At 42.8% G+C, this 24,546-nt stretch overlaps 2 protein-coding genes across 5 annotated transcripts in view; one reads left to right on the top strand and one right to left on the bottom strand.

The window, feature by feature from the left end:
• AK3 (adenylate kinase 3) overlaps positions 1 to 12,171 on the top strand; it is an 18,171-nt gene extending 6,000 nt beyond the window's left edge. For all 4 annotated transcript variants that reach the window (XM_069002219.1, XM_069002220.1, XM_069002218.1 and 1 more), the window contains 4 exons: positions 2,221 to 2,393; positions 4,033 to 4,151; positions 5,529 to 6,121; positions 11,862 to 12,171. In XM_069002219.1, the coding sequence (XP_068858320.1) occupies positions 2,221 to 2,393; positions 4,033 to 4,151; positions 5,529 to 5,652 (416 nt within the window). In that variant the 3' untranslated portion in view covers positions 5,653 to 6,121; positions 11,862 to 12,171. The remainder of the gene's footprint in view (positions 1 to 2,220; positions 2,394 to 4,032; positions 4,152 to 5,528; positions 6,122 to 11,861) is intronic.
• On the bottom strand, positions 9,111 to 24,546 carry CDC37L1 (cell division cycle 37 like 1, HSP90 cochaperone). Its single transcript, XM_069002216.1, has 7 exons — positions 24,345 to 24,546; positions 22,743 to 23,024; positions 20,354 to 20,444; positions 18,290 to 18,405; positions 17,881 to 18,003; positions 10,700 to 10,855; positions 9,111 to 9,724 (listed from the first exon to the last, which is right to left on the bottom strand). The coding sequence occupies exons 1-7, from the start codon at positions 24,447 to 24,449 to the stop codon at positions 9,623 to 9,625; spliced, it is 975 nt and encodes a 324-aa protein (XP_068858317.1). The 5' UTR covers positions 24,450 to 24,546; the 3' UTR covers positions 9,111 to 9,622.

The following is a 24,546-nucleotide window of genomic DNA, read 5'->3' as shown; positions in this document are numbered from 1 at the left end:
ATTCCAGCCCATGGGACTACAGTTGGATGCATACCGCAAAAATAGTGTCTAGGCTGGATGCGTGTTTCGTCAGACTCTAGTCCCAACCTGTCTCAGTAGTTAAAACTAGAAAGTTATTGATGAGGCATTTTATTTAGAGGGAGTGAAAAGTCCACAGTGATCGCTGTCCCTTAGTGCTTTATTATAGTTGCTCCTACATACAGTGATCTGTTCTGGTGGCTTTCGTCACAGTTGGGTTCCTCCCTGAGATAAAGGCTTCATTCCCACACTGAACAGCACAATGAAACCTAAACAATAAAGCAACAAACTGCAGATACTGTTTTTTTTTTCCTTTAGTTCCAGGTCCAACGTAGACATAGTTCCAGTCTTGTGGATCTGGATGTGCAGCAGTACAGCTGTGCCCACTGGCACCTCTCAGCAGGATGATTGTATTGAGACCATACGAGAATAGATCAATTTCTGTTGCATGTTAACATGCTCCTGCCTTTAAACTTTTGGAGCAGAAATTTTGTCTGCATCAGCATTTGTAATGAGACACAGTGAATTGCACTGGGGATAGCTCTGGCATAATGGACTTTGCAGGAACAACACTGTTCTGTTGAAATATGTTAACCTGAAATCTTTAGTTTGGTAACTGCAATGCAGAACAAATAGATGGGGTCAGCTAGCTCAATTCTGAACTGCTTGTATGTTCACTTAGCCAAATACCTGTTTACTGCCTTAAGATAGGTTGGTGGCTTCTAGAGTCATAGCAGACATAGCAGTCTTAGCTGTGTGTGTCTGTGGGTATAATCCATTTAGACTTATGTGCTGTATAATTTAGAGCTCTGTGTTCCTGGAATTTTCATAATTCATCACATCTTGCAGATCTTTTTCTGTATTGAGAAAACACTGTACGTAGAAAATGCTGTTCAATTTCAATGAAATGCTTCTGTAAAGACACTTCAATTTGTTGAGGAATTTTCTCATTACTCAGTCCAGAGCAAACTCATTTTGCAGCTGCATAACTTAGAAGCGTGGTGGCTGCTAATAGTAAGAATGAACCACAGTTCTTGAATAGCAAGCATGGTGGCTTGCTAATAGTAACAGTGTGCAACAGCAGTGTTGAAGACCTGCCTCTTCCTCTGCTCTTAACATTTAGAAGCACTTCCATGAGATAATGTGAATGTGTGAGAAATAGGATGAGGGCAGCTCATGGCCGTGATGCAAACTAGGTGCAAGAGACTTAATGCACAAGCAAGCACTTGGTCTGAGTTTATTAACTCTGTCTTTTTGTAACACTTTTCCTTACTCATGCAATGGACAGATCAACCAACGTTATGCAAGTGTTTCTTAAGTTTGTACATATTGGTACTTGCCTTTATGAAGTTTACTTGTACAGCATGATGCAAATTACAAGCTACTGAAGAACACTGAGACTATGCTAGAGCTTTTTGAGGGGTGGCATTGTTCCAGTGAATATAGGATGCAATAGCATGTTCTGCAGGAGCTTTGACCACTGAAGGTCTTGTGCTCAATTTTTCATTTTAAATACTTTGTGGAGACTTTGGCTCTCTTGTTTTGTTCCCACTACACCCCTCCTAAGTTCAAGCCATAGAGTAGGGAGCCACAGAGTTCATGGGGCAAAATGCAGCATCTTTAAAGTGAAGAGACAGGTTCCTAATCAGCCTGAGTATTCTCACAGTCATCATATCTGAGAACAGTTTGATATACTAAAACTTTTAGAACCCTTCTAAGTCCTGGACGCCTCTGGTAAATACATTTCACTTACTGTGACTGAATAGAGTGGGTTTGTAATGGCCACCATCTTAAGCCAGACCCACACAGCTATGAAAGTAAGAGATGTCACAAATGTTTCTAGGTCGTTCAGACTTCTGACTGAAACTTTTCACTGGAGCCTTTATTATTCTAAATGTGTATACAGTGCTTTTATGCAGTGTAGTGGAATGTGGTACATATGAATATGGGGTCTTTCTGCAATTATTGTTGCACTTTTGTGAAGATGATTAACTGAAATGAAGAAATGAAAGCTGGGAGGCGTTTAACAACTTTAAATGCCATGACACACTGAAAAATCTGTCTCTTCAGTCTTTATACAATATGACAATGATTCTGGTTTTTTTTTTCTATCTAACAATTATTTTCTCTAATGACTCAATCCAACTAATTTTTGCTATAACTCTCCTTTTCGAATTTTATGAAGTTGTTTCTTTTAAAAAGGTTTCCCCAGAACAGTTGCTCAGGCAGAAGCCCTTGACAAAGAATGTCACATAGATACTGTGATTGACCTAGATGTGCCATTTGAGACCATAAAGTGTCGGCTCACAGCACGCTGGATCCACCCTGCCAGTGGCAGAGTCTATAATCTTGAATTCAGTCCTCCCAAAGTGCAGGTAAGCAATATGCATTGGTGTTGGCACTAAAAAAGTGCTGCATTGCTTTTGCTAGCTGCAGTAAAATACTGTTTCAGCAGGTCAGAAGGAAAAGGCCCATTTTGTTTCTTGGGAGCACAGAATCTTTCTGATAACACACTGCGGGTATGAGTGTAGTGACCTGGTAGAACCTCAAGCTGGTGGACAACATATTTGTCCCCTGCAGAGCAGAATGCCATGGTGTTTTGTAAGCTCTTGTTAAAGCTGTTCGCTGATCTGGAATACTGTCTGCATTGCACACTGGCACAGGATCTGGGCATGGTCTAAGCCTGTTTGCAGCCTGTACAGTTCAAAATGTAGCTTTCTTTTCCCTCCTCTAGAGGAGTCATCCTTTACATATAGGAAACACCAAATCATCTGTCAGAGGAATCCATCATGCTTTTCCTGTGTTTATATTTAACCAGGATTGATAGTTTCATGGGAAGAGCTGCTGTACTGCAAAACTTGATGTAGAAACTTTCAAGTCAGGGAAGGTTTTCAACAGATTTAACAGCTTATGGCTTGAGATCTCCTAAAGAGGAATTTGAAGATAAAGACTGTACATTGTTACCTTAATTTTTTTTAAGAACAAGAACTTGCTTTAGTGCAACTCAGCTTAAACTGGATTTCATCTTTAAGTCCAAATAACTTAGCTGTTGTGGCATCACATTTCACCTGGAAACTCTATTAAGTAACATCAGAAGCACAGCAGGCCCTGTAGTTTTTGGATTTCAGTGTTGCAGGAAAAGAGGCAAATATTGAAATACCAGGTAAGCACTGGAAGTGTGCAACTGAAAAATTGTCTTTGTTTTGTTTAAAACAAAGTGTTTAAAATCATGGTTATTTTCAATTGTGGAAGAGCACAGGCAAGATAGAACAAAGAATTATCCGACTTATCAAAGAGTAGGCTTCGGATGCCAGAGCTTTGCTACTGGGAACTGCTTTATTTTTCACTAATTAGCAGGCTTACCACAACACAGTGGACTGCAATATTTAAGTGAAAACATGAAATAGAACTAAACAGGTGAAATATGGTTGTCTCTTTTGTCTTAACAGACGTGCAAAATGTTTACTTACTTAGTAGGAACAAAAGTTCACACATTAGGTCCCTACCTCTGTAGGGAAAGCTCCAGCTGACTCTTACGCAATTTTTTTGTACAGCTGTTGCTAAATGCTAACTCTTCCATTTTGCAACTTAAAATCAAAGGCCATTAACTCCTTTGCCCATTTTAGTATTGTCAAATGAAGGTCCAGTTGGTCTCTTATCTCCTGTTATACAGGAATGTATTGCCAACAATATTGTTTTCCCTTGTACATGAGGGTTTTTTCTACATATTCCCCATATTCCACGAATGCTCCAGAGGACAAATTAGTCACATTACTTATGATCTAATGGTCATTGGCAATACTGAGAAAATATTTTTAACTACAGACTGTTTTACCGGAAAGTCAAGAAATTACATTCAAGATAAGAACACAGGCAGGAGCCTATCTCTTTATAAGCAGAAATCTACACCCTGATTAAGTGGAAATTGATCATAATTTAAATAGAAAATCACACAAAACATGCTTAAACAGAAGTAAGAAATATACTCCAGTGTTTGTTTTTAACCATGATTAGGGCATTGATGACATTACTGGGGAGCCACTTGTTCAGCGTGATGATGACAAGCCAGAGACTGTCAGCAAGAGGCTGCAGGCTTATGATGCACAAACAAAACCTGTTCTAGAATATTATCGGTAAGTAGTAAAATCTGTCCTTCCACATTCTAAAGTATTACTATGCATTAGCACAGTGAGGAACAGATCTCTCCAGTTACAGAATATATTATACCACAACAGTGAGCATGCTGTGAGTAGCTGTGTAGCTTTCATTAACTCAGTAAGAAACCAGCTCAGTAGAATGAGTATGGTTTTCCACCGTTGCACGAGACCTTCTGGACCCTGTGTGGTAAAATAGCCTGTCACTGCAGCCAGCCATATTTAGCTTTATAAAGAATGCTATGCATTATTCAATACATCATAGCACTGTTCCAACCAACAACAGCTCTGGTGGGAAGGTAACAGAGACAGTTCCCTTTTTTTGCAAGAATTTACAGTATTTTTTTTTCTGGATGTGTAAGTAGAAGCCCTACTAACAAGTGCAAGGGGTCAAGAAGTGATACACAAATGCAGAAGCTGTAAATGAGGATTTAAATGTGGCTGTTCTAAGAACAGGACTGTGATTGGACCCAGCTAGCAAGACCCTTCAGGAATAAGCAGCTAATTCAGAATTATCATTTGCAGTGTGGAGTGACAACAAATTACTAGTTTTTTTAAGATTCAAAATTATACACAATGGTTCTCTTAAGGTAAAGCTGCAAGTATCACACTGCTAATATACAGATATTAGTAGGTCACCATGTAGAGCTTTAATTTTACCTTGCCTAGACAAAGAAATCAGACTCTTGACAACATCAGTGAAGTGACCACCCTTTCTATATTTCCATATTCACCACCCTTAATTGTGTTCTTCCAGGACTGTTGAGCAGAAAACTAGAAGCTCCATCTTTGGTGTGGTCAGATTTTAAAGAAGTTTTTCTAGATTGACAACAATATTCCTAATTTTGTTAGATTTCTGAGGTGAAAATGCCTCAGAGCACCACAGCAAGATAAGAGGCCTAAACTGTTGTTATTACTGATAATAACGTACTTGACAGAAAAAACAAGCTCCTACAATTAATTCAGAATAACTTACATGTGCCTGGTTATCTTGCTTGTCCTGATGCACATTCTATGATCCATGAGGTGCAACTTTACAACACCTGGGTTAGTCACAGTCATCTGGACGACAGCTGTACACCACGTGCTATGTGATAACATTGCGACTTATCTTTACCCTATTTGTGATTAAGTGCTCTGCAGACAGCCATCAGTTTTATGTTCTGATGTGGCCAATAGCCAGTTGTTTGAGGAACAGAGTAATGAATGTCCAGCCTGCATTTCCAATGCCACAGCCGTTCTTGATGTTACACCACATGCATATTTTCACACTCCTGCCAGGGTAATCTTCAAGTGAGGTGGAGGAACAATTAAACAATTTGACATCTGTAATGTTTTCTTCTTTTTCTTCCTTAGGAAAAAAGGGTTATTGAAATCCTTTTCTGGAACAGAAACCAATAAGATCTGGCCACATATCTATGCTTTCCTTCAAACCAGGTTGCCAGATGTGAGCCAGAAAGATGCTGCCATTCCCAGGTGAAAATAGGTCAAACTTCTGCTCATCTGTCATAGCTCACTCCTGATTACATGAGACTCAGCAATCAAGAATTTGTCCACATAGTTACCAGACTCATCAATAATTAAAGTCCAATGTTGTCCTTAACTTACATTATGGTAAAATTTTGTTGCCTGTGGTTATCACTTTAATGCTGTATTTTTTTATATTAAATATACCTAATTTTAAAAATACAATAACTGTCTTTAACAAAACCAGGTACTCTTGTGTCTATTATTTGGAAAATACATTTGCAAATATTGACTGGTGAAGGAAACACATTTCAGAATACAGCTTAATTAGAAAGCACATTGACTATTTCCTCAGTCAGTAAATGAAGCAATGATAAGGACATGAAAGCACATTTCTTGAACATGTGCCTAGCTGGAGCTAGCCAGAAGCTGCGAAGAACCATGACCACTGGTCTGCAAACAGCCATTTCAGACCAGAGCAGGTGTGTATGAAAATTGATCTTATGGAAGAGTTAGCTTCTTATATGTTTGCTTGCACAGACGTGAGTTGATTTTGCTCACCTTAAGTTACACTTAGTACCAGGGAAAATTACCTAAACAAGTATGTTTGTACTTTGCCCTCAGAGCAACTATCTTGCAGGCATGGAAACAGAGTTGCAATGATGTGTAACACGTTTGGTAAAGCCTCTGTCTTTGTGTGACCCTGTAAGACTTTATCAGGAAAAAGACAGCAGATAACAGATTAAGTGTAATCTGGTAAACCTGTAGCTAGATGATCTTGACCAGCGAATGTGTCTTCTCTACTATCTTTAAAAACACTCACTGATGCCAGTGCCAGGACTTCCAGTGGTCAAAATATTAACATTGGCATATTCCTGTAGCAATTTTTATTGTAGCAATTGGACTGTTTTTCATGAGATTCTTGTCTTTGACCAGCTCTTGTGTTTATTCGTTAGATAACTGGAAAGACAAACTTCCACAGTCCACACTTTTTAACAGCCCAGGTACTGCAGCCATTGCTATTTTTCAGTGAATACACCCAGCCTTTTTTTAATGTTCATCAGATTGGGAATTTTAAGAGTCAGCAAAACCTGAGGAACAAACAACTACGTCTAGGTAATGTCTGAAGTAGCTGTGTCCTAGTAATGCAGATTCCAATCTCCTTTAGCAGTGACTGTCAACAGCTACAGAGCTGGGGTGTTGACATACCTTGGAATCGGCACACCCAGTTTTAGCATTATGAATATTGAGACACATTTGAGTCTAAAAAAGAGATGGTCTCTGTAGAATTTGTAAAGTTTTCCCATTACTATAAATGAACAATATGAGCAGCAGCTATCACTACAGCCGGTCTTCCTTTCATCTAAAGAAAGCTTGCCAAGAAGGCTGACCACTTCTACTGTCCTCTTGAGGAAATGTTTACATATTACAGTGAGAAACCCTGACTTCCTGCTTGTATTTTTGCATTTTGATTTCAATAAAAAACAGTGAAATTTTTTTTTTGCCAGCATATATAAATTTCAGTGAGCCAGAAGGAGCAGGGGGAGGGAATCTCATTATTTGACACCTGCACCATCCAGTTTTATCCCCTTAGAAACTTAAAAAATAACTTCTACTGTATAACAGTTGCTAGATCAATGGCTCTACTGCTAAGGGTAGCAGTTGCAAGTCACTGTACTACATTTCCCTAAATACCCCTGCATACAACATTCAGTTAAAAAACAACCTGAAGTTACTAGTTTTCCTTTAAGTTTCCCTTAATAGTTAACTATTAAGGAGAAGGCAGCGTTTACTTATCCTTTCTGGAGTATCTGTCAAACTTAACCAGATTCAGTAGAAATTTGTAATTTTTATCTCTACTCTGCATGTGGGACAGAAGTGCTCCTTGCTCTCTTCAGTCTGTCTGCAAAAGGCGGCTAGAGAGCAGAAGTCATATGAAAAGCTACTTCTGAGTGGATCTCTATTGTGTTGGTACTAATACTCTAGTACATTCTCCAGATTTAGACATTTCCATATCTTGGCTGTAGGCAAAGCTGAAAATCACTGGATTCTATTTCACAGAATCATAGAATCATTAAGGTTGGAAAAAATTTCCAAAATCATTGAGTTCAAACTCTGACCATCACCAGCCTGTCAAATAACCCACAGCACTAGGTGCTATGTCCAGTCATTTCTTGAACACTTCCAGGGATGGTTACTCCACCACCTCCATGGGCAGCCCATTTCCAAAGCTTGACAATCCTTTCAGTGAAGAAAGATCTCCTGATGTCCAGCCTGAACCTCCCCTGGCACAGCATGAGGCCATTTCCTCTTGTCCTGTCCCTGGTTGTCTGGGAGAAGAGGCCAACTCCCACCTGGCTACACCCTCCTTTCAGGCAGCTGTAGAGAGTGATAAGGTCCCCCTGAGCCTCTTTTTCTCCAGGCTAAACAACCCCAGCTCCCTCAGTCACTCCTCACAGGACTGTGCTCCAGACCCTTTCCCAGCTCCACTGCCCTTCTTAGACATGCTCCTCCAGCATCTCCATGTCCTTCTTGGAGTAAAAGGCCCAAAACTGAACACAGGATTAGAGTTGTGGCCTCACCAGTACTGAGTACAGGGGGACATCCCTGCCCTGGTCCTGCTGGCCACACTGTTGCTGGTACAGGCCAGGATGCCACTGGCCTTCTTGGCCACCTGGGCACACCCTGGCTCATGTTCAGCTGCTGTCACCAGCACCCCCAGGTCCTTTTCCTGTGGGCAGTTTTCCTGCCACTCTGCCTCAGCCTGTGGCACTGCCTGGGGTTGTTTTGCCTGAACTAAAAACTGGAGTAGGCTGTCATCACTGAACTTTTGAAATCAGTATGCCTTCCAGACCTTAGGTAAAATCAGAATATTTCAGTAAAGGCTGGAGAGTGTGTACTGACAGCATTATCTGAGGCATAAGCTGTCTTCACTACTCTTCCCATTGCAGTATACATTTTTATGGACAGACCTGCTGTAACAGCAGCAAGATAGAAAAGCACAGTAGAGTTTTGGAGTGCAAGGTTCTGTGGAAGGCCTTGTCTAGAAAAAGTATTTGGATTTCCAGCTTCTCAAACAAGAAGCCTTTAATGGTTTTCCACTTTGCTTGAGTTGATCATGTCAAAAACCCACTTTGGTTTAGTAGCATATGAAGTACCTTTCAAACACTGCATGACAAATCTTTTTGTTTAAACTGAGGTCTTAGCCTAACCCTTGTACCTCAAGTTCCCTTTATCAATTACTTCTACCACAAGATTTGGTTTTAAAAGAAGAATCTGAAGTCAGCCAGATAAGCAAGAAGAGAGTCTGACTCTCAGAAATCATACAACCCAGCACTCATTTGTAAACAAGTGTTGCTTATGTCTTAGGATTAAACCAAGTTATGTTTAATGAAAGTACAATATAACATTTAATTTCCCTTAGTAGAGGTAGAAAGCCAGTGTTTTAATCTAATCCATTCAGATCAGAAATACTGATACCAGATACTGATTTATTGCTATTAGTGATAACCAAATTTGAGAGCTTATACTGTCAGCAAGGTAGCATGAATACAGTTGCAATCTCCAATATTCAGAGTAAAACATATCCACATCTGTAGTAAGACAATAGCAGATTCTAACAAGAATCTGCCGCTTCTTGTAAACATTGTATTTGTGCAGATGTTTAATTTCAAAAATCATGAAAGGCAAGGTTAGTAGCAGAAAACACATCCAGTTTCACATTCGGCAATGTAAGAACCCTGCTCTTCAAGGACAACTAAAAACCTAGCAGCACATTTCAAACAATATTACAAGTTTTTCTTAATTACTCACCCTTCAAAGTCCCTCCCCCTCAAACGAAATAAAAACAACAAAAATCTGACACAAAAAAATAAAGTGCAGTACCCAGAAAAATAAGTGTCAAGAAAATAGCCATGTTTGTTTCTTTGGGAAAAAAAACCAAAGGGGAAATGAAAGAGTACTTGGCCTCAGGCTTAAAAGTACTATAATGTGTCCATCATTTTGGATTCTTCTTCATCTCTTTGTATCACAGAGTTAAAACTGCAGACATCCGTGTTTATGGAACCTTGTAGATCTCCTGTGTTCTGCAACAGATGAAAAATCGACAGTTTAATGCTCCATAACTGTACACGTGGAGGGAGAAACAAGAGTGAGAGAGAAACAGAGAAGACTGTCTGCATTGTCTATCTTATGATGAGACAAATTTGCAAGAGAAAGGAAATAAGGTCTGAAAACATCATCAACCAGTATTACATCACTGTTTCAAGAATTTTTAAAATTTGCTAGCATAGCTTGTATTTGGTCCTAATATTTCTAGTACCTAACTGCACATTTACATAAAATTCAGCTGTTTGATCTTACCTCTGAGAGGTACTTTAATCAAACTATTTCAAACAAGTACTTTCAATTGTGATTCCTTTCCCAATACATATTTTTTGACAATCTTTTAAGTTGTTTCTTCATTCCAGAATGTGGCCATAACTGGAACTGTAAAATACACCTAAGTATGTTCAGTTTCCTTTCATCACGAAGGGAGACTTTCCTTAAGTTTGACTTCTCTTGCCCAGAGAAGTTGTGGGGTGCCTGGCAGTGTTCAAGGCCAGGGTGGATGGGGCTGTGAGCAGTCTGGTCTATGAAAGGTGTCCCTGCCATGGCAGGGGGTTTGGAATTAGATGATCTTTAAAGTCCCCTCCAACCCAAACCATTCTATCATTCTGTGACTTACTTGACTGATCCCATGATTTTACACTGCTTGTGGTGATGACTGGGAATACAGTTCTAGGATCTGATCTGTTCTATCATGCAGTGTTTATTTCAGGCATGAAAACGTAAAGGCACTGAACAAATAGATGCTTTTGATCTTATGCTGATGCTGTGTGAATTCCAGCAAGGAAAAAGAAAGCCCATATATGCCTTGTGTATTAATAATACTGCATGATATATCCCAAGTACTAGCAATTCAAGAAATACTCCTCTTTACATCTCAGAAAGGTACAGCTTCTCTAGGCAGGACCTAATCCTGCATTAGTTAAATTAAACTTTAGAAATAATAAACCTACCTGTAAGAAAGATGTCCACTCTCCCATGCAACCAGGATTGACATTGAGATCATGGAGTAACATAGTTTGAAAGCCATGTGATTGTGACCAGATTCTCACTCTTGTCTTAAATGCCTCAAGTTCATTTTTAAAGGCCTCAAAGTAGCCTTCCCCTGTCTGCAAAGAGAAAAATTAAGTATTTGTTCTTCGTCCAGATTTACTTTTGAATTGTAAGCATACACAGTGCTGAAAAAAATCCATGCAGTAATGAGATGGAATTTTGGGGAATAACAACTGGGAACAACTCAGGAATAATGTCAGTCAATTTAAAATTATATTTCAGGTAGATTTCTTTTTAAGACAACCTGTAGCATTTATATGTATAAGTAAAGTAACTGATTTATCTAAGGACATGTAAAACTAAATCTAATTTTAGCCTTTCATTTATTCCAACTCAGAAGGTATCCTTACAACAGGTGCTTTTTGAAGCCCTTTGGTCAAAAATAAAGCACAAACTGACTCACATTTTAACTACACTCATTTAAGTACTATTAAGATCCTTAAACTCTTGAACAACTGAACACAGCCTACAGCAAATCACAGTTTCAGTTTTCCCACCTTTTTCCTGCACAGCTCTGGATTGCCCTATTTCAGTAATGAGAAAGGGACACTATTTATATATCCACCCCACTGTAAAGCGCAGATGAAATGGAAAAGGTGTGACAATACGTAACTACACTTTGAAAACACGTGTAATTAGTCAAAAGTCAGAGCAGTTTAAGACCAGTCTGTGTTTGCTGTTGTCTGTCCCACCTGCAACAAGCAAAATCCACTAAGCTTTCTGTTTTGGGGTGATTTTATGATGCTACTTTATTCCCTAATCATCTGCTTTATGCCCAGAAAATGTCTCTGGTTCTTTAGATGAACCAGGGGACGGGGCCAGAGCCTGAGAACCCCAGGTGCGGGCTCTATTCAATCTCTCTCTCCAGCGTGGTCAGTGGCTACATGGATTGTAGCTACATTGCTACATTGCCTTTTAGTGAATTAATTTTGACAACTCAGGCAAGAAGCTTCTGGGTTTTTTTCTCCTTCCCCCCCCACCCCCCCTCCTCACCCTGGCCTGGTGGCTTTTCACAGGCAAATCCTTTCAGCAGGATATTTTTTTTTTCTCTCTCTGGCCCAGAGAGCCCATGCGGCGCCCCCAGACAGTCCAAACCTCAGGAAGACCGAGCCAGTGAAAGAAGGGACATTAAACTCCACCAACTTCACCTGCTACAAGAACACCCATGCCAGAAATACATCAGGTTCCCAGCTGCTGCGTGAACTGTTTTCTCTCCACTTCCAAGAGACAAAGAAGGGCAGCAGCCAGCTTTGCTGCTCAGCCACATGGTGAGGTGGAGGTGGGGTGTAAGGTTCAATTTTTGGGTTTTTTCCTGTACTTTGTGGGTATCTTGCTTTGCTAATAAACAGTTTTACCTTTTTTTTCACTTTCATCCCCTGGTATCCATTTCTCTCACGGGCAGAAGAAAATGGAGTTATTGCAGTCCTTTCTCTTTAGAGGAAATGCTCATTCCAGGGCATTTTTCTCCTGAAATTTGTCTCCAAAACAGAGACAAAATTTGGCACCCAATGTAGGGCAAGAGAAAGTGAAAAAAAAAAAATACATTCTGGTTTGAAACACTTTCTATTAGGGTGCAGCAGTCAGTGGTCACCATGCTGCATGATTTAATAATGTTTCTCTGGAACCTAGGCATGTGTACCTGTCTGCAGAGATGGGGAATTGGGTCCCTGCCATATAACTTTTAGAAATCAGGAACACAAATTAGGATTGTCATGTTAATGTGCCTGCTGCTAGTGATTTACACAAGTTTAACAGAAATAATGGGAACCACTGAGAACCATTGTCTTTCCATCCTGGCCTCAGTAGCCTTCATTTGGGGTTTTTTAGTAATTACACCCAGTATTTTAGGGGAAAAGTGGGGGACAATATTTCCCAGCCCTTCATCTCCTTCTTCCCCTCAGATGTGGCATGTAACCTTTTGAGAATGTTCAGTTTCCCCTGGATGCTGAAGATACCACCCTCCTGTTGCGTTATCTTGTAGGTTTCCTCTGTATGGCCTGTGGCTTGTCTAAAATGAGGCCTGAGATTTTCAGAGTTGTACAGATACCTGCCCCAGTTGTGAAAAAGTCTGAGTGGTGTGGGATGTGGGAGGACACAGGCCAAACCCTGAAGGAATTCTCTGACCCAAACTTCCCTCCTGAACAAATTCAGAATCCAGCTGAGTTGGGGAAATATCTGAGAGAGAACTGCAATAGCAGCTCTAGTGAAAAGAAGCTCACTGCAATGTGCTGTGTCCTGGCTAACACTTACCGCACACCGTAGGGCAGCAGATACAGCCAGAGGGGAAGGAGGTTGAATCAGCAGACACCCCAGTCACTCTGGCTGCAGCTAAACCAGACAGGTAGCCTAAGCCAATAGCAATTGCTCCTGTCCAGAAAAGGAAACACAAAGCCAAATCCATTCACCCACTGGATGATGATGGGCAGCCAGGACCTTCACAGCCACCAGAGGAATCTGAACCAGAAATCATTACTGAGTGTCTGTCCACAGAAGGCCTTTGCACCCCAAGAAAAGCCTTATGAAACAATATTAAGTTGGATGGCCTGAATCTGGGATGCTGCAGGCGATGGTACAGTTCTGGATGGCACTGAAGCGAGGCATTTGGGGTCCCTGTCATGTGATTTAAGTATTGACCAAGGGATGACAAGGGGCCCTGAGGCTCTCAGTCTCTGGACATGGCTCTTAAGAAGTGTGAAGGAAAGATACCTGTACCAAGTAGTTCTCCAGAGGCAGCAAAACCCCTGGAAGGCCATGGAACAAGGGATTCAATACCTGAGAGAACTGGCAGTGGTACAGATCATATTCTCAGATGACCAAGCAATTAGGAGCCCTGACATGGTAAAATGCACACCAGTGATGTGGCTGAAACTTGCACGACACGCACCACCAGAATATGTCCCTGCATTAGCAATGATGACATGGAATGACGGGGATGAGACAGTGAGTCCTATGGTGAGGAGGCTCCAGGCGTATGCAGACACTGTGCACAGCCCAACACAAGCAAGAATTGCAGCTGGAGAAACAAGCCTGTCAGAATGGAAAACAAGACTGAGGAGACCCATAAGAAACTCAGAGACAAGATTAAAGAGGGCCTTCTTCATATCTCATCAGTACAGACCAGAGGCCCTGTTATCAGAAACAGACATCCCCCAGCTAGGGAGAGAGGATACACCCCAACAAGCTGAGCTGTGGTTTTTCTTGTGTGACCATGGGGAAAATATAAAAAAGGTGGGATGGAAAACCCACTTCTGCCCTGGCAGCATGGGAGTGTGAAGTGAAGGACGGCAATAACCAGAGAGGGAGTTCCACCAGAAGGAAAGTATCTCTAGTTTTGAATAATATCCGAGAGGGGCTAGAGGCAGGGCCCCTCTAGCCACGTAGAGGCATGGGAGAATCAGGTATTTTGGACTGTGTGGATTCGTTGGCCTGGCACATCAGAACCACAAAAATACGAGGCCTTAGTCGACACTGGTGCACAGTGCACCTTGATCCCATAGGGACATGTGGGGGCAGAACCTGTTTCTATTGCTGGGGTGACAAGGGGATTGCAGCAGTTAACCCTGTTGGAAGCTGAGGTGAGCCTGACTGGAAGTGAGTGGAAGAAACATCCTGTTGTGACTGGCCCAGAGGCCCCGTGCATTCTGGGCATAGACTTCCTCCAAAGCAGATATTTCAAAGACCCGAAGGGACCCAGGAGGGCCTTTGGAATAGCTGCTGTGGAGGCAGAGGGCACTAGGCAATTGAACACCTTGCCTGGGCTGACCAGGAATTCTTCTGCAGTTGGGCTTCTGAAGGGAGAAGAGCAGCAAGTGCCAACTGCCGCCTCGACAGTGCACCACCAGCAGTGTCAGACAAATGGAGATGCTGTGATCCCCATCCACAAGCTGATCCGTGAGCTGGAGAGCCAAGGGGTGGTCAGCAAGACCCACTCACCCTTCAACAGCCCCATCTGGTCTGTGCACAAGTCTGACAGGGAATGGAGATTGACGGTGGACTATCATGCCTTGAATGAAGTAATTCCACCACTGAGCGCTGCTGTGCTGGACATGTTGGAACTCCAGTATGAGCTGGAGTCCAAAGCAGAGAAGTGGTACTCCACTATTGACATTGCCAATGCATTTTTCTCCATTCCTCTGGCAGCAGAGTGCAGGCCTCAGTTTGCCTTCACCTGGAGGGGTGTGCAGTATACCTGGAATTGACTGCCCCAGGGGTGGAAGCACAGTCCCACCATCTGCCATGGACTGATCCAGGCTGCACTGGAAAAGGGTGAGGCTCCAGAACATCTGCAGTACATTGATGACATCATTGTGTGGGGGAACACAGCATTGCAGGTATTTGGGAGAGAAGACCATCCAGATTCTCCTGGAAGTTTCACCATCAAAAGGAGCAAAGTCAAGGGACCTGCCCGAGAGATCCAGTTCCTGGGAGTAAAGTGGCAAGATGGACGACGTCAGATTCCCACTGAGGTCATCAACAAGATCACTGCGATGTCTCCACCGACCAGCAAGAAGGAAACACAAGCTTTCCTAGGCGCCATAGGTTTCTGGAGAATGCACATTCCCGAGTACAGCCAGATCGTGAGCCCTCTCTACCTGGTCACCCGCAAGAAGAACGATTTCCACTGGGGCCCTGAACAGCAGCAAGCCTTTGCCAAGATCAAGCAGGAAATCGCTCACGCCGTAGCCCTTGGCCCAGTCAGGACAGGACCAGAGGTGAAGAACGTGCTCTACTCTGCATCTGGGAACAATGGCCTGTCCTGGAGCCTCTGGCAGAAGGTGCCTGGTGAGACTCGGGGCCGACCATTGGGATTCTGGAGCTGAAGCTACAGAGGGTCTGAAGCCAACTACACTCCCACAGAGAAAGAATACACAGCAGCTTATGAAGAAAGTCCAAGCTGCCTCAGAAGTAATTGGCACAGAGGCACAACTCCTTCTGGCACCCCGACTACTGGTGCTGGGGTGGATGTTTAAAGGAAAGGTTCCCTCTAGCCACCACACCACCAATGTCACATGGAGTAAATGGATTGCTCTTATGACACAGAACGCCTGAATTGGAAACCTGAATCACCCTGGGATTTCGGAAATAATCACAAATTGGCCTGAAGGTGAAAGCTTTGGTCTTACTGATGAAGAGGAGCGGGATCAAGTGACATGTGCTGAGGAAGTTCCACCATAAAACCAACTGCCATCAGAAGACACACGCTACGCTCTTTTCACTGATGGTTCTTGTCACATCGTAGGGATGAACCAGAAGTGGAAAGCTGCTGTATGGAGCCCCACACGACAAGTTGCCGAAGCTACCGAAGGAGAAGGTGGATCAAGCCAACTTGCTGAACTCATTCAGTTGGCCCTGGACATTGCTGAGAGAGAGAAGTGGCCAAAGCTCTACCTTTACACTGATGCATGGATGGTAGCCAGTGTTCTGTGGGAATGGCTGGAAAGGTGGAAAAAGGCCAACAGGCAGCATAGGGGAAAACCAATCTGGGCTGCTGAAGAGTGGAAAGACATCACTGCCCGAGTAGGAAAGCTAGTTGTGAAAGTCTGCCATGGAGATGCTCACGTCCCCAAGAGTAGGGCTGATGAGGAACACCAAAACAGTGAGCAGGTAGATCAGGCTGCAAAGACAGAAGTGTCACAGATAGATTGGAAACACAAGGGAGAGCTGTTCCTAGCTTGATGGGCCCATGATGCCTCAGGCCATCAGGGCAGAGATGCCACCTATAAGTGGGCACGAGATCGAGGGGTGGATCTGACCATGGACAGTATCTCCCAGGTGATCCATGATTGTGAGACAAGCGCTGTGATCAAGCAGGCCAAGCAGGTGAAGCCCCTGTGGTATGGTGGGCGGTGGTCCAAATACAAGTATGGGGAGGCCTGGCAGATTGATTACATCACACTGCCTCAAACCCGCCAAGGCAAGCGCCATGTGCTCACAATGGTAGAAGCCACCACAGGATGGATGGAGACCTACCCTGTGCCTCACGCTACTGCCCGGAACACCATCCTGGGCCTTGAAAAGCAAGTCCTTTGGAGGCATGGTACCCCTGAGAGAATCGAGTCTGACAATGGGACTCATTTCAAGAACGGCCTTATAAACACCTGGGCTAGAGAACATGGCATTGAGTGGGTGTACCACATCCCTTACCATGCACCAGCAGCTGGGAAAGTAGAGCGGTGCAAGAGCCTGCTCAAAACCACCTTGAAGGCACTGGGCAGGGGAACTTTCAAAAACTGGGAGGTGCATTTAGTAAAGGCCACCTGGTTAATTAACACCCAAGGCTCCACCAACCAAGCAGGCCCTGCCCAATCTGAGCCCCTGTGAGAAGCACATGGAAACAAAGTTCCAGTAGTGCATGTCAGGGGACTTTTGGGGAAAAGTGCTTGGGTCAATTCTGTCTCGAGTACAGACAAACCCATTAATGAGGCTGTCTTTGCTCAGGGACCTGGGTGCACATAGTAGGTAATGCAGAAGGATAGGGGAACACGTTGTGTACCTCAGGGAGATTTGCTTTTGGGTGAGAACCCCTTGTAATGTTGGAATACCTACGTACCACTGTTTGCTGAATGTCACTGCCACTACTTGTATATAGTTACATGTATATATGTATAGATGTGTGTGCTTAGAATTGAAATGTATTAATTTGGGCATTAAGCTGACAGTATGGAATAAGGGCTTGGGGTGATTCTATGATGCTACTTTATTCCCTGATCATCTGCTTTATGCCCAGAAAATGTCTCTGGTATCTCTAAAGACGAACCAGGGGATGGGGCTGGAGCCTGAGAACCCCAGGCACGGGCTCTACTCAATCTCTCTCTCTCTCCAGTGTGGAGAGGAAACACTCATTCCAGGGCATTTTTCTCCTGAAACTTGTCTCCAAAACTGAGACACTTTCATTTTCAGAACTGGAATTATAACAAAGTACTCTGTCTAGAAAATAATTGCTAACAAAGCACTTTCCCATAAGCCTAAATCAGTCAACACATTATTTAGCCTTTTTAGAAACCTTTAGAAACCCTCTCTAGAACACTGGTCTCTTGTAAAGCGTCAAGGGTTTCTCACATCATTACCCAAGTTGACTTACTTTGGCTTTTTGGAAAAAGAGACGAAAACATCCTCTTGGATCCACACTGCAGCTTCTGGCAATTTCTATAATAAACTGCATTACAACTGCTTGGTGTGCTACTTGCTCCATCAGAGCTCTTTTCTGAAAAAAGGAGCAAAAAAAAAAGTTGAAGTTCTGATTTAAAGAAGTTCCTGTGATTATATTTCTAAAATTCAGCAGAATTTCCTTTTGCTCCAGTTCCTAAGCAGATGAGAACTGATGCTTACAGAACCAAGAGGACTCATAAATAGCTATAACTAAACATAAATGTGACAATGCACTATCAATAAAGTGATTGGAAGAAAGTTCAACAGCTAATGAAGTTGGTCACCATTCTACTGTGCAAGTGGGAAAATGTGTGCTTCCAAAGATTTAAACATCTTCATACCTGTTCAGCTTCTAGATGAAAACACCACAACATGAGATACCTAGATGTTTCTTCACATACAAGGTATGGGTGATCAGACAAAAACCTTTGACTATCATCCCATCTGCTCAACATGCCTAATAAGAGAAACACAGTTAAGATATTCTAAATGGATAAATGATTTGATGCAGCAAGGAAATTACTTGCACTGACATCCAGTATATAACAACTTGGCAATCTACCAACCTCAAAATGACAGCATGCAGCTAAATTTGGGGGGTTTATTTATACATCTAAGCAATGCTGAAAGAGCATTACCAGAAGACATAATTAGACTTTGAAAATACTAAAAGTAGATTATAACAGTCATGCATTTCTAGCAATGCTGGTAAGTTATTTTTAATCAGTCCTCATACACAAAGTGGTGTAGGTATCTATTAGTTACAATATCAAATAGCTTAAAAAGTTTACAGATAGAGATTTACACTAAGTGATTCTGACAAACACAAATCCTCTAAATGTTTGCAAATAAAAATGCAAAGAACAGAACCTGTATTCTGTCAAAAATTAAAGTGCTTCTAACACATAATTTGCTAGATTTTTAGAAAAATTCAAATTAATTATACAAACATCTTGATCTCAAAAAACAAGGTACACCAGTATTGGAAAGTTAATCAGAACTTTGAATTGTGGTATCGTGGAACTACCTTCATGTAATAAGCTGAATTTAAAAATCAGAACTCAATACTTACAGCATTTCTCAAAATTGCCCTTCAAGTATCACTGACAGTCATTATTGGCAACAGGTACCAGATGTACAGTTTCACCCATCTACCAGCACAATTATAACTGGGCTAAAGATAATTCAGTGGTAATGACCTAAGCTAATCTGAATTCTAGCAAACAATGGAGAAAGAGAAAACAACAGTTTATATTTCTTTTGACTGTTTTCAAGTTATTCTGTGTAAGTTCTTTATTGAAGTCAGAGCAGGATCCAGAAACAGGACTCATGCAATATAGCAAAGTCCACACTGCCCCTTGGCAGCAGCTAGCATGGGACAAGTGACTTCAGAAAGCATTAATGTACTGTAGTTTTCTACAGTGGACTTATGTATTTCAAATTAAAATAGTAACATGGCTTTGAACTTACAAAGTACAAAAAAATCTGGCTTCTCTAATAAGGTTGCTTCTGTAACAGTTTAATTTTAATTTAGACAAAGAGTAATTCTGCCCAACTCTCAGCTAGGAAGTCTACAAGATAGCCTCGTCTTTTTTTACCTGCTGAAATGCACAGCAGGGGGATATTTTCTAATTCCAGTATCATTACACTGAGCAGTTAAGGTACTTGAGAGAACCTGTACCTATTACTGCTGTTTACATACTCTGACAGCATTGTACCTCAACTTGATACTTGCAAGGCTTGCTAAGGCTAACAGGGCTCAAAGCCCTTTCTTTAAAACAGCTTTAAGACCCTCAGAAGCCAAATAGCTTATTAAAAACAAGTTTGTAAGAACAACTGAATTTTGCCAGTCTAGTCTTACTCTTGATTGTTCCAGAATTCCAAATATGGCTACACTGTACTATCGTGTGAAACCAGCCTGAATGGCAAGCACTTCAGAGAACCATCAAAATTTCAGATTACATTACAAGATCAGCTTTGTGCTCAATCAAGTTTAACAACTGTGACAGAGCTAAAGTGACACCTAGTGGATAATTAAGTATAGTTTTAAACACACAATTCTGAGCACACATACTCTCAGTGCAGGTGTTTACAAACATGTCCATTTAATCAGCCATTACCCTTACAGATTAACAGGTGACCCAAAACCATTTAATAGAACATTTAATCTCCTTTAATAAAAGCAAAGAGTCATGGACAACCCATGCACTTTTATATACATGACTTATATTTCCAGGAATGTCCCTGCCTTTTCCCACTGGTGTGGAATATCCCTCTGTCCTGATAAAATAAAACTGAACAGTCTGTCATTAGGTCTTTCATTTATTAGCATTCATTTTGTACAAGAAAGAGAAAACCAACACAAATTCTGTAGGAGCTGCAAGATGTTGGAAAAACAGACTCACCAAAGTGTCTAATCTTTTGTTCGTGTTTTTGCATAAGTGGTTCAGACACAGCTTCATCTTCAATTTCTTTTCTTTTTTGATTAATAAAACTCTGAGGAAGAGAAAGATTGTACTGTCACATAAATGCCACACATACTGTTCAGTGATATAAAGGAATAACATATTTTAATATGCTACTATTTAAACAGCTATGTTCTAATTTTAGAGTCATCTCATATTTGAGAAGGTTTTCTTTTAGAAAGTACATTACCTAGTAACAGAATTTCAAAGTCCCATCATAGTCTATGAAAAACTTCTGTTTTGAGATAGGAACTTACTGATCTGTTAGTCATGAGAATCATGTACATTGCAGCCTGGATCAGATAAATCAATGAAATTAGGAGATGTGATAGTGATGTCAAACTGATTTTTGCTTTTACATATTCTTCATGTATATTTGTAGCTCTGTAGCCTATTACTGCAAACTGTAGAGATCCATAGCTAGCATTTTACCTACTCTGTTAGCAAGAAAGACAAAACACATTCCTAAAGGCCCAATGCTAATCCTGGTTCTTCTGAGACCAAGGACAAGATACTCTTCCATAAACAACTAGTGAGGAAGGGGGCTTCAGCAGAGGGTCGAACCAAGAGCAGGAATTACCTCAACATCTGTGTTTCCAGCTGGGGAGTCTTGTCAAGTTGCTAAATTTATAAAACTGTACTTGCTCTATGTCACACAGCCACCTTCAGTGCATTTTCTGTGTGTATTTTGGTGCGTCCCTTCATTTTTATGAAGGGACCTTTCATAAAAACTTTAACTGCATTTATCATCTGACTATGTCTGGTTTGTGACTTTAAGGCTCAGAAAAAGGCAACAATATCAGCTGAAGTTAAATTGTGAAATCAAAGATGAGAAAAAAGTTCATGCTAAATAATTTGTATTACAGTAGACAGTATTAGAGGCAAACTAAGTTTCATATTCTAGGTTGGATGGGACATTTAAAGACCATGGAATTTCAACCCTCCCTGCCCAGGCAAGAACATCTTCCACTGAATTAGGTTGCTTCAAGACCAATCCAATCTAACCTCTGGTACTTTAAGGATGAGGCCACCCACAACTTCCCTGGGCAACCTGTTCCAGGATCTTGACACCCTAACAATAAAAAAAAAGTCTTCCTTATAGCCAGTCTAAACCTACCATCTTTCAGTTTAAAGCCACTTCCCCCCCTTGTCCTGTCACTACAAGCTGTGATAAAAAATGTTTCTCTCCATCTTTCTTGTAAGGCCCCTTTATGTACTGAAAGGCCACATTAAGGTAAGTAAGAGCTTCCCAGAGCTTTCTCTTCTTCAAGCTGAACAACCTAAGCTCTCCCAGCTTTTCCTCATAGGAAAGGTGCTCCAGCCCTCTGATCATTTCTGCGGTCCTCCTCTGGAGCCGCTCCAACAGGAGTCTTTCTTGTACTGGGGACCTGAGAACTGGGTGCAGCACTTTGGGGGCGAGTCTCAGGAGAGGGGGCAGAATCCCCTCCCTGGCCCTGCTGCCCACGCTGCTTTGGATGCAGCCCAGGACACGTTTGGCTCTCTGGGCTGTGAGTGCCCATGGCTGGGTCATGTCCAGCCTCTCACCCACCAGCACCACCAAGTCCTTCTGGGCAGGGCTGCTCTGATCTGTTCATCCCCAGCCTGTGCTGATACTGGGGACTGCCCCGACCCAGGTGCAGCACCTTACACATGGCCTTGTTAAAACACACAAGATCACCACAGACCCACTTCTCAAGCTTTTCCAGGTGACTCTGGAAGGCTTTCTTCAGGTCTGATAACTGCACCACTCAGGTTGGTGTCATCTGCAAACTTGCTGAGAGTGCACTTGATCCCTCTGTTTAATTCTAATGAGGATATTAAATAACACTGGTCCCAGTGCAGACCCTGGAGGGACACCACTTGTCCCTGATGTCCATTGGGACTCTGAGCCATTGACCACTACCCTTTGTATGCCACCAACCAATCTTATCCATCCAACCACTTTCTTATCCATCTCTCTCCATTTTAAGGGAGAAGGATGTTGTAGGAAACCCTGTCAAAGGCTTTACAGGAGTCCAGATAAATGACATCTGTAACCCTTCTCTTGCCCACTAATGCAGTCACCCCATTGTAGAAGGGCACTGAATTGGTCGGGCAGGACCTGCCCATGGTGCAGCTGTGCTGGCTGTCCCGAACCACCGCCCTGTCCTACATGTGCCTTAGCACAGCTTCTGGGGGGATCTTCCAGTGATCTTCCCAGGCACAGAGATGAGGGACATCTCATGGTTTTGTGCTGCACAAGACACAGAAGACACTCAGAGACTAGTAAGAACTGGAATGAACCAAAGAGGCTAGCACTTGTTTCCATGCACACTCATGTAGGTCATACCTTATTAAAAACTTCTTTACTAACAGGATCTGAGTTCCATAGATTCTGTCGTTCCCTCTGGTTTAGTGCTTCTTCTTTTCTTCTCCATTCTTCCTCTCTCCATCTCAACTCAGCAGCTTCTGTCCTTGCTTGAGCAGATTCCTGATCACAGGATTCTGAATTATGCAGTGCTAAACTACCAAATTTTTGCTGGGCTTCTGCTAGGTTCCATGTGCATTCTACAGAGTGCTTCACAAACTCTCTTTCTTTTTGGCAGGCTAATTCAATCCCTTGGCTGTATGTCTGTGAGGAAAATCAGACATGCTATTTATGGAGAGAAAATTGTTCGTTTACAGTTTCTATAGAAGCAGACTAGCCTGAATCCCAAAGATAATAATAATAATGCACCTGGAAGGCACCTTAGATATGCAGCATTTTAATGGCAGGAGTGATGAAGCATGGCAACATACAACTATGTCTTCCAGAAAGAGATTTCCCATTCAAGCCACCTGAACTTTAAGTGTACTTGCAAAATCATGGATCATGTGCTGCTATCAGTAATAGCCTCCAGACCATAAAAATACTTTTGACACAGCTGAAACCCCTCTGGTTATCTTAGGGCTGGAACATTAGCAGCAGCCAAGTGTGAGAATACTCTGAATATACACTTCCGTTAAGAAATTACTGGTTTTGAGATGTCAGATCACAACAGTAAAGTAACTGCTGCTGGCTGCATTTCAGTATTAGTACCTAAACAGATGGCCCACATCTTCCCTTAAACCCACACTAGAAGTGGCATTTAAGTTATAAAGCAGCCAAGGCCCAGCACAAACACGTGCTCCTTTTGCTCAAATCTGTTGAAGATGTCACCACTCATAGCTGGGAGAGAAAATGGACATTGTAAGCAACTCTGTTTATATTACTTCCAGGTGTGTGGTCAGAATTCACACTCAGTAATTCAAGAAATTATCCTCTATAACATTTGCCATGCGTTTCCCACCAAGAGTGAAGAAAAAACCATCCATATGCATTAGTTCCTCAGCCTTCCACTGCCACGTTATGAAATCTGCAGTGCTGATAATCTCTGGCGGGGCACACGAAGGACAATTTGTGAAAGATTATCTGAAGGAAACTTTAACGCAGGTAAATCAAACTTATTGTCCCAACTTTCTTTGGGAATTACAGCATTTTTATTGCGGCACTGACAAGAAGAAAATTCCACCGTTAGAAAAGTAACGTAATGGCAGCTTCTTGCGAGAACACACAGAATTCCTTACAAGGCGTTTATAAATCGCCGCCTCGCCCTGGCCACCAGAAAAACACACCGCCTACCTATCTGCTCCTCAGGCACGGGGCCGCTGGGATAACTCCAACCCAGCTCCTTCCGCACAGCCTGCCCGCGGCGGAGCTGCTACCCAGGGCTGGCGGCGCCAGACCCCACCTGTCCCCGCGGGCCCTCAGAGCCCCGGCGGGCTCTCCCGCACGCCCCCGTCCCGACACGGCGCCCGCCGTCCCGCCGCCCCTCCGCGGGCCGCACCGCCCCAGCGCCGACCCACACCGCGCCCCCCGGGGCGAGACGCGGTGCGAGGGGCCGGGGTAGCGGGGCCGGGGGCACGGGCGTACCTGCACCTCCGGCAAGCGCTGCCGGAAGGCGGCAGCCTGCGCCCGCTCGTCGTCCTCCTCCTCCGGGGCGCCGCCGTCGCGGGAGCGCGGCAGCCACAGCGCCATGCCCGGTGCCGTCCCGGCGGCACGACCCGTTCGCCGGAACTGGGGCAGCGACACTTCCGCCGATCGGAGCGCGGCCGGCAGCACCCGCCCTCAGCGC

This window comes from Aphelocoma coerulescens (assembly GCF_041296385.1).
Source record: "Aphelocoma coerulescens isolate FSJ_1873_10779 chromosome Z unlocalized genomic scaffold, UR_Acoe_1.0 ChrZ, whole genome shotgun sequence".
In the NCBI taxonomy this organism is placed as follows: Eukaryota; Metazoa; Chordata; class Aves; order Passeriformes; family Corvidae; genus Aphelocoma; species Aphelocoma coerulescens.
Note: the sequence above shows the minus strand (reverse complement) of the source record. Positions and strands in the feature narration are given on the sequence as shown.

Excerpts from the sequence above, each read along its gene's own strand:
- CDC37L1 (XM_069002216.1), bottom strand. The coding sequence starts at position 24,449 with ATGGCGCTGTGGCTGCCGCGCTCCCGCGACGGCGGCGCCCCGGAGGAG. Across the intron at positions 23,025-24,344 it reads AGCGCTTGCCGGAGGTGCAG|ACATACAGCCAAGGGATTGA; the intron begins GTACGCCCGTGC and ends TTTTCCTCACAG. Across the intron at positions 9,725-10,699 it reads AGTGGACATCTTTCTTACAG|AACACAGGAGATCTACAAGG; the intron begins GTAGGTTTATTA and ends CATCTGTTGCAG.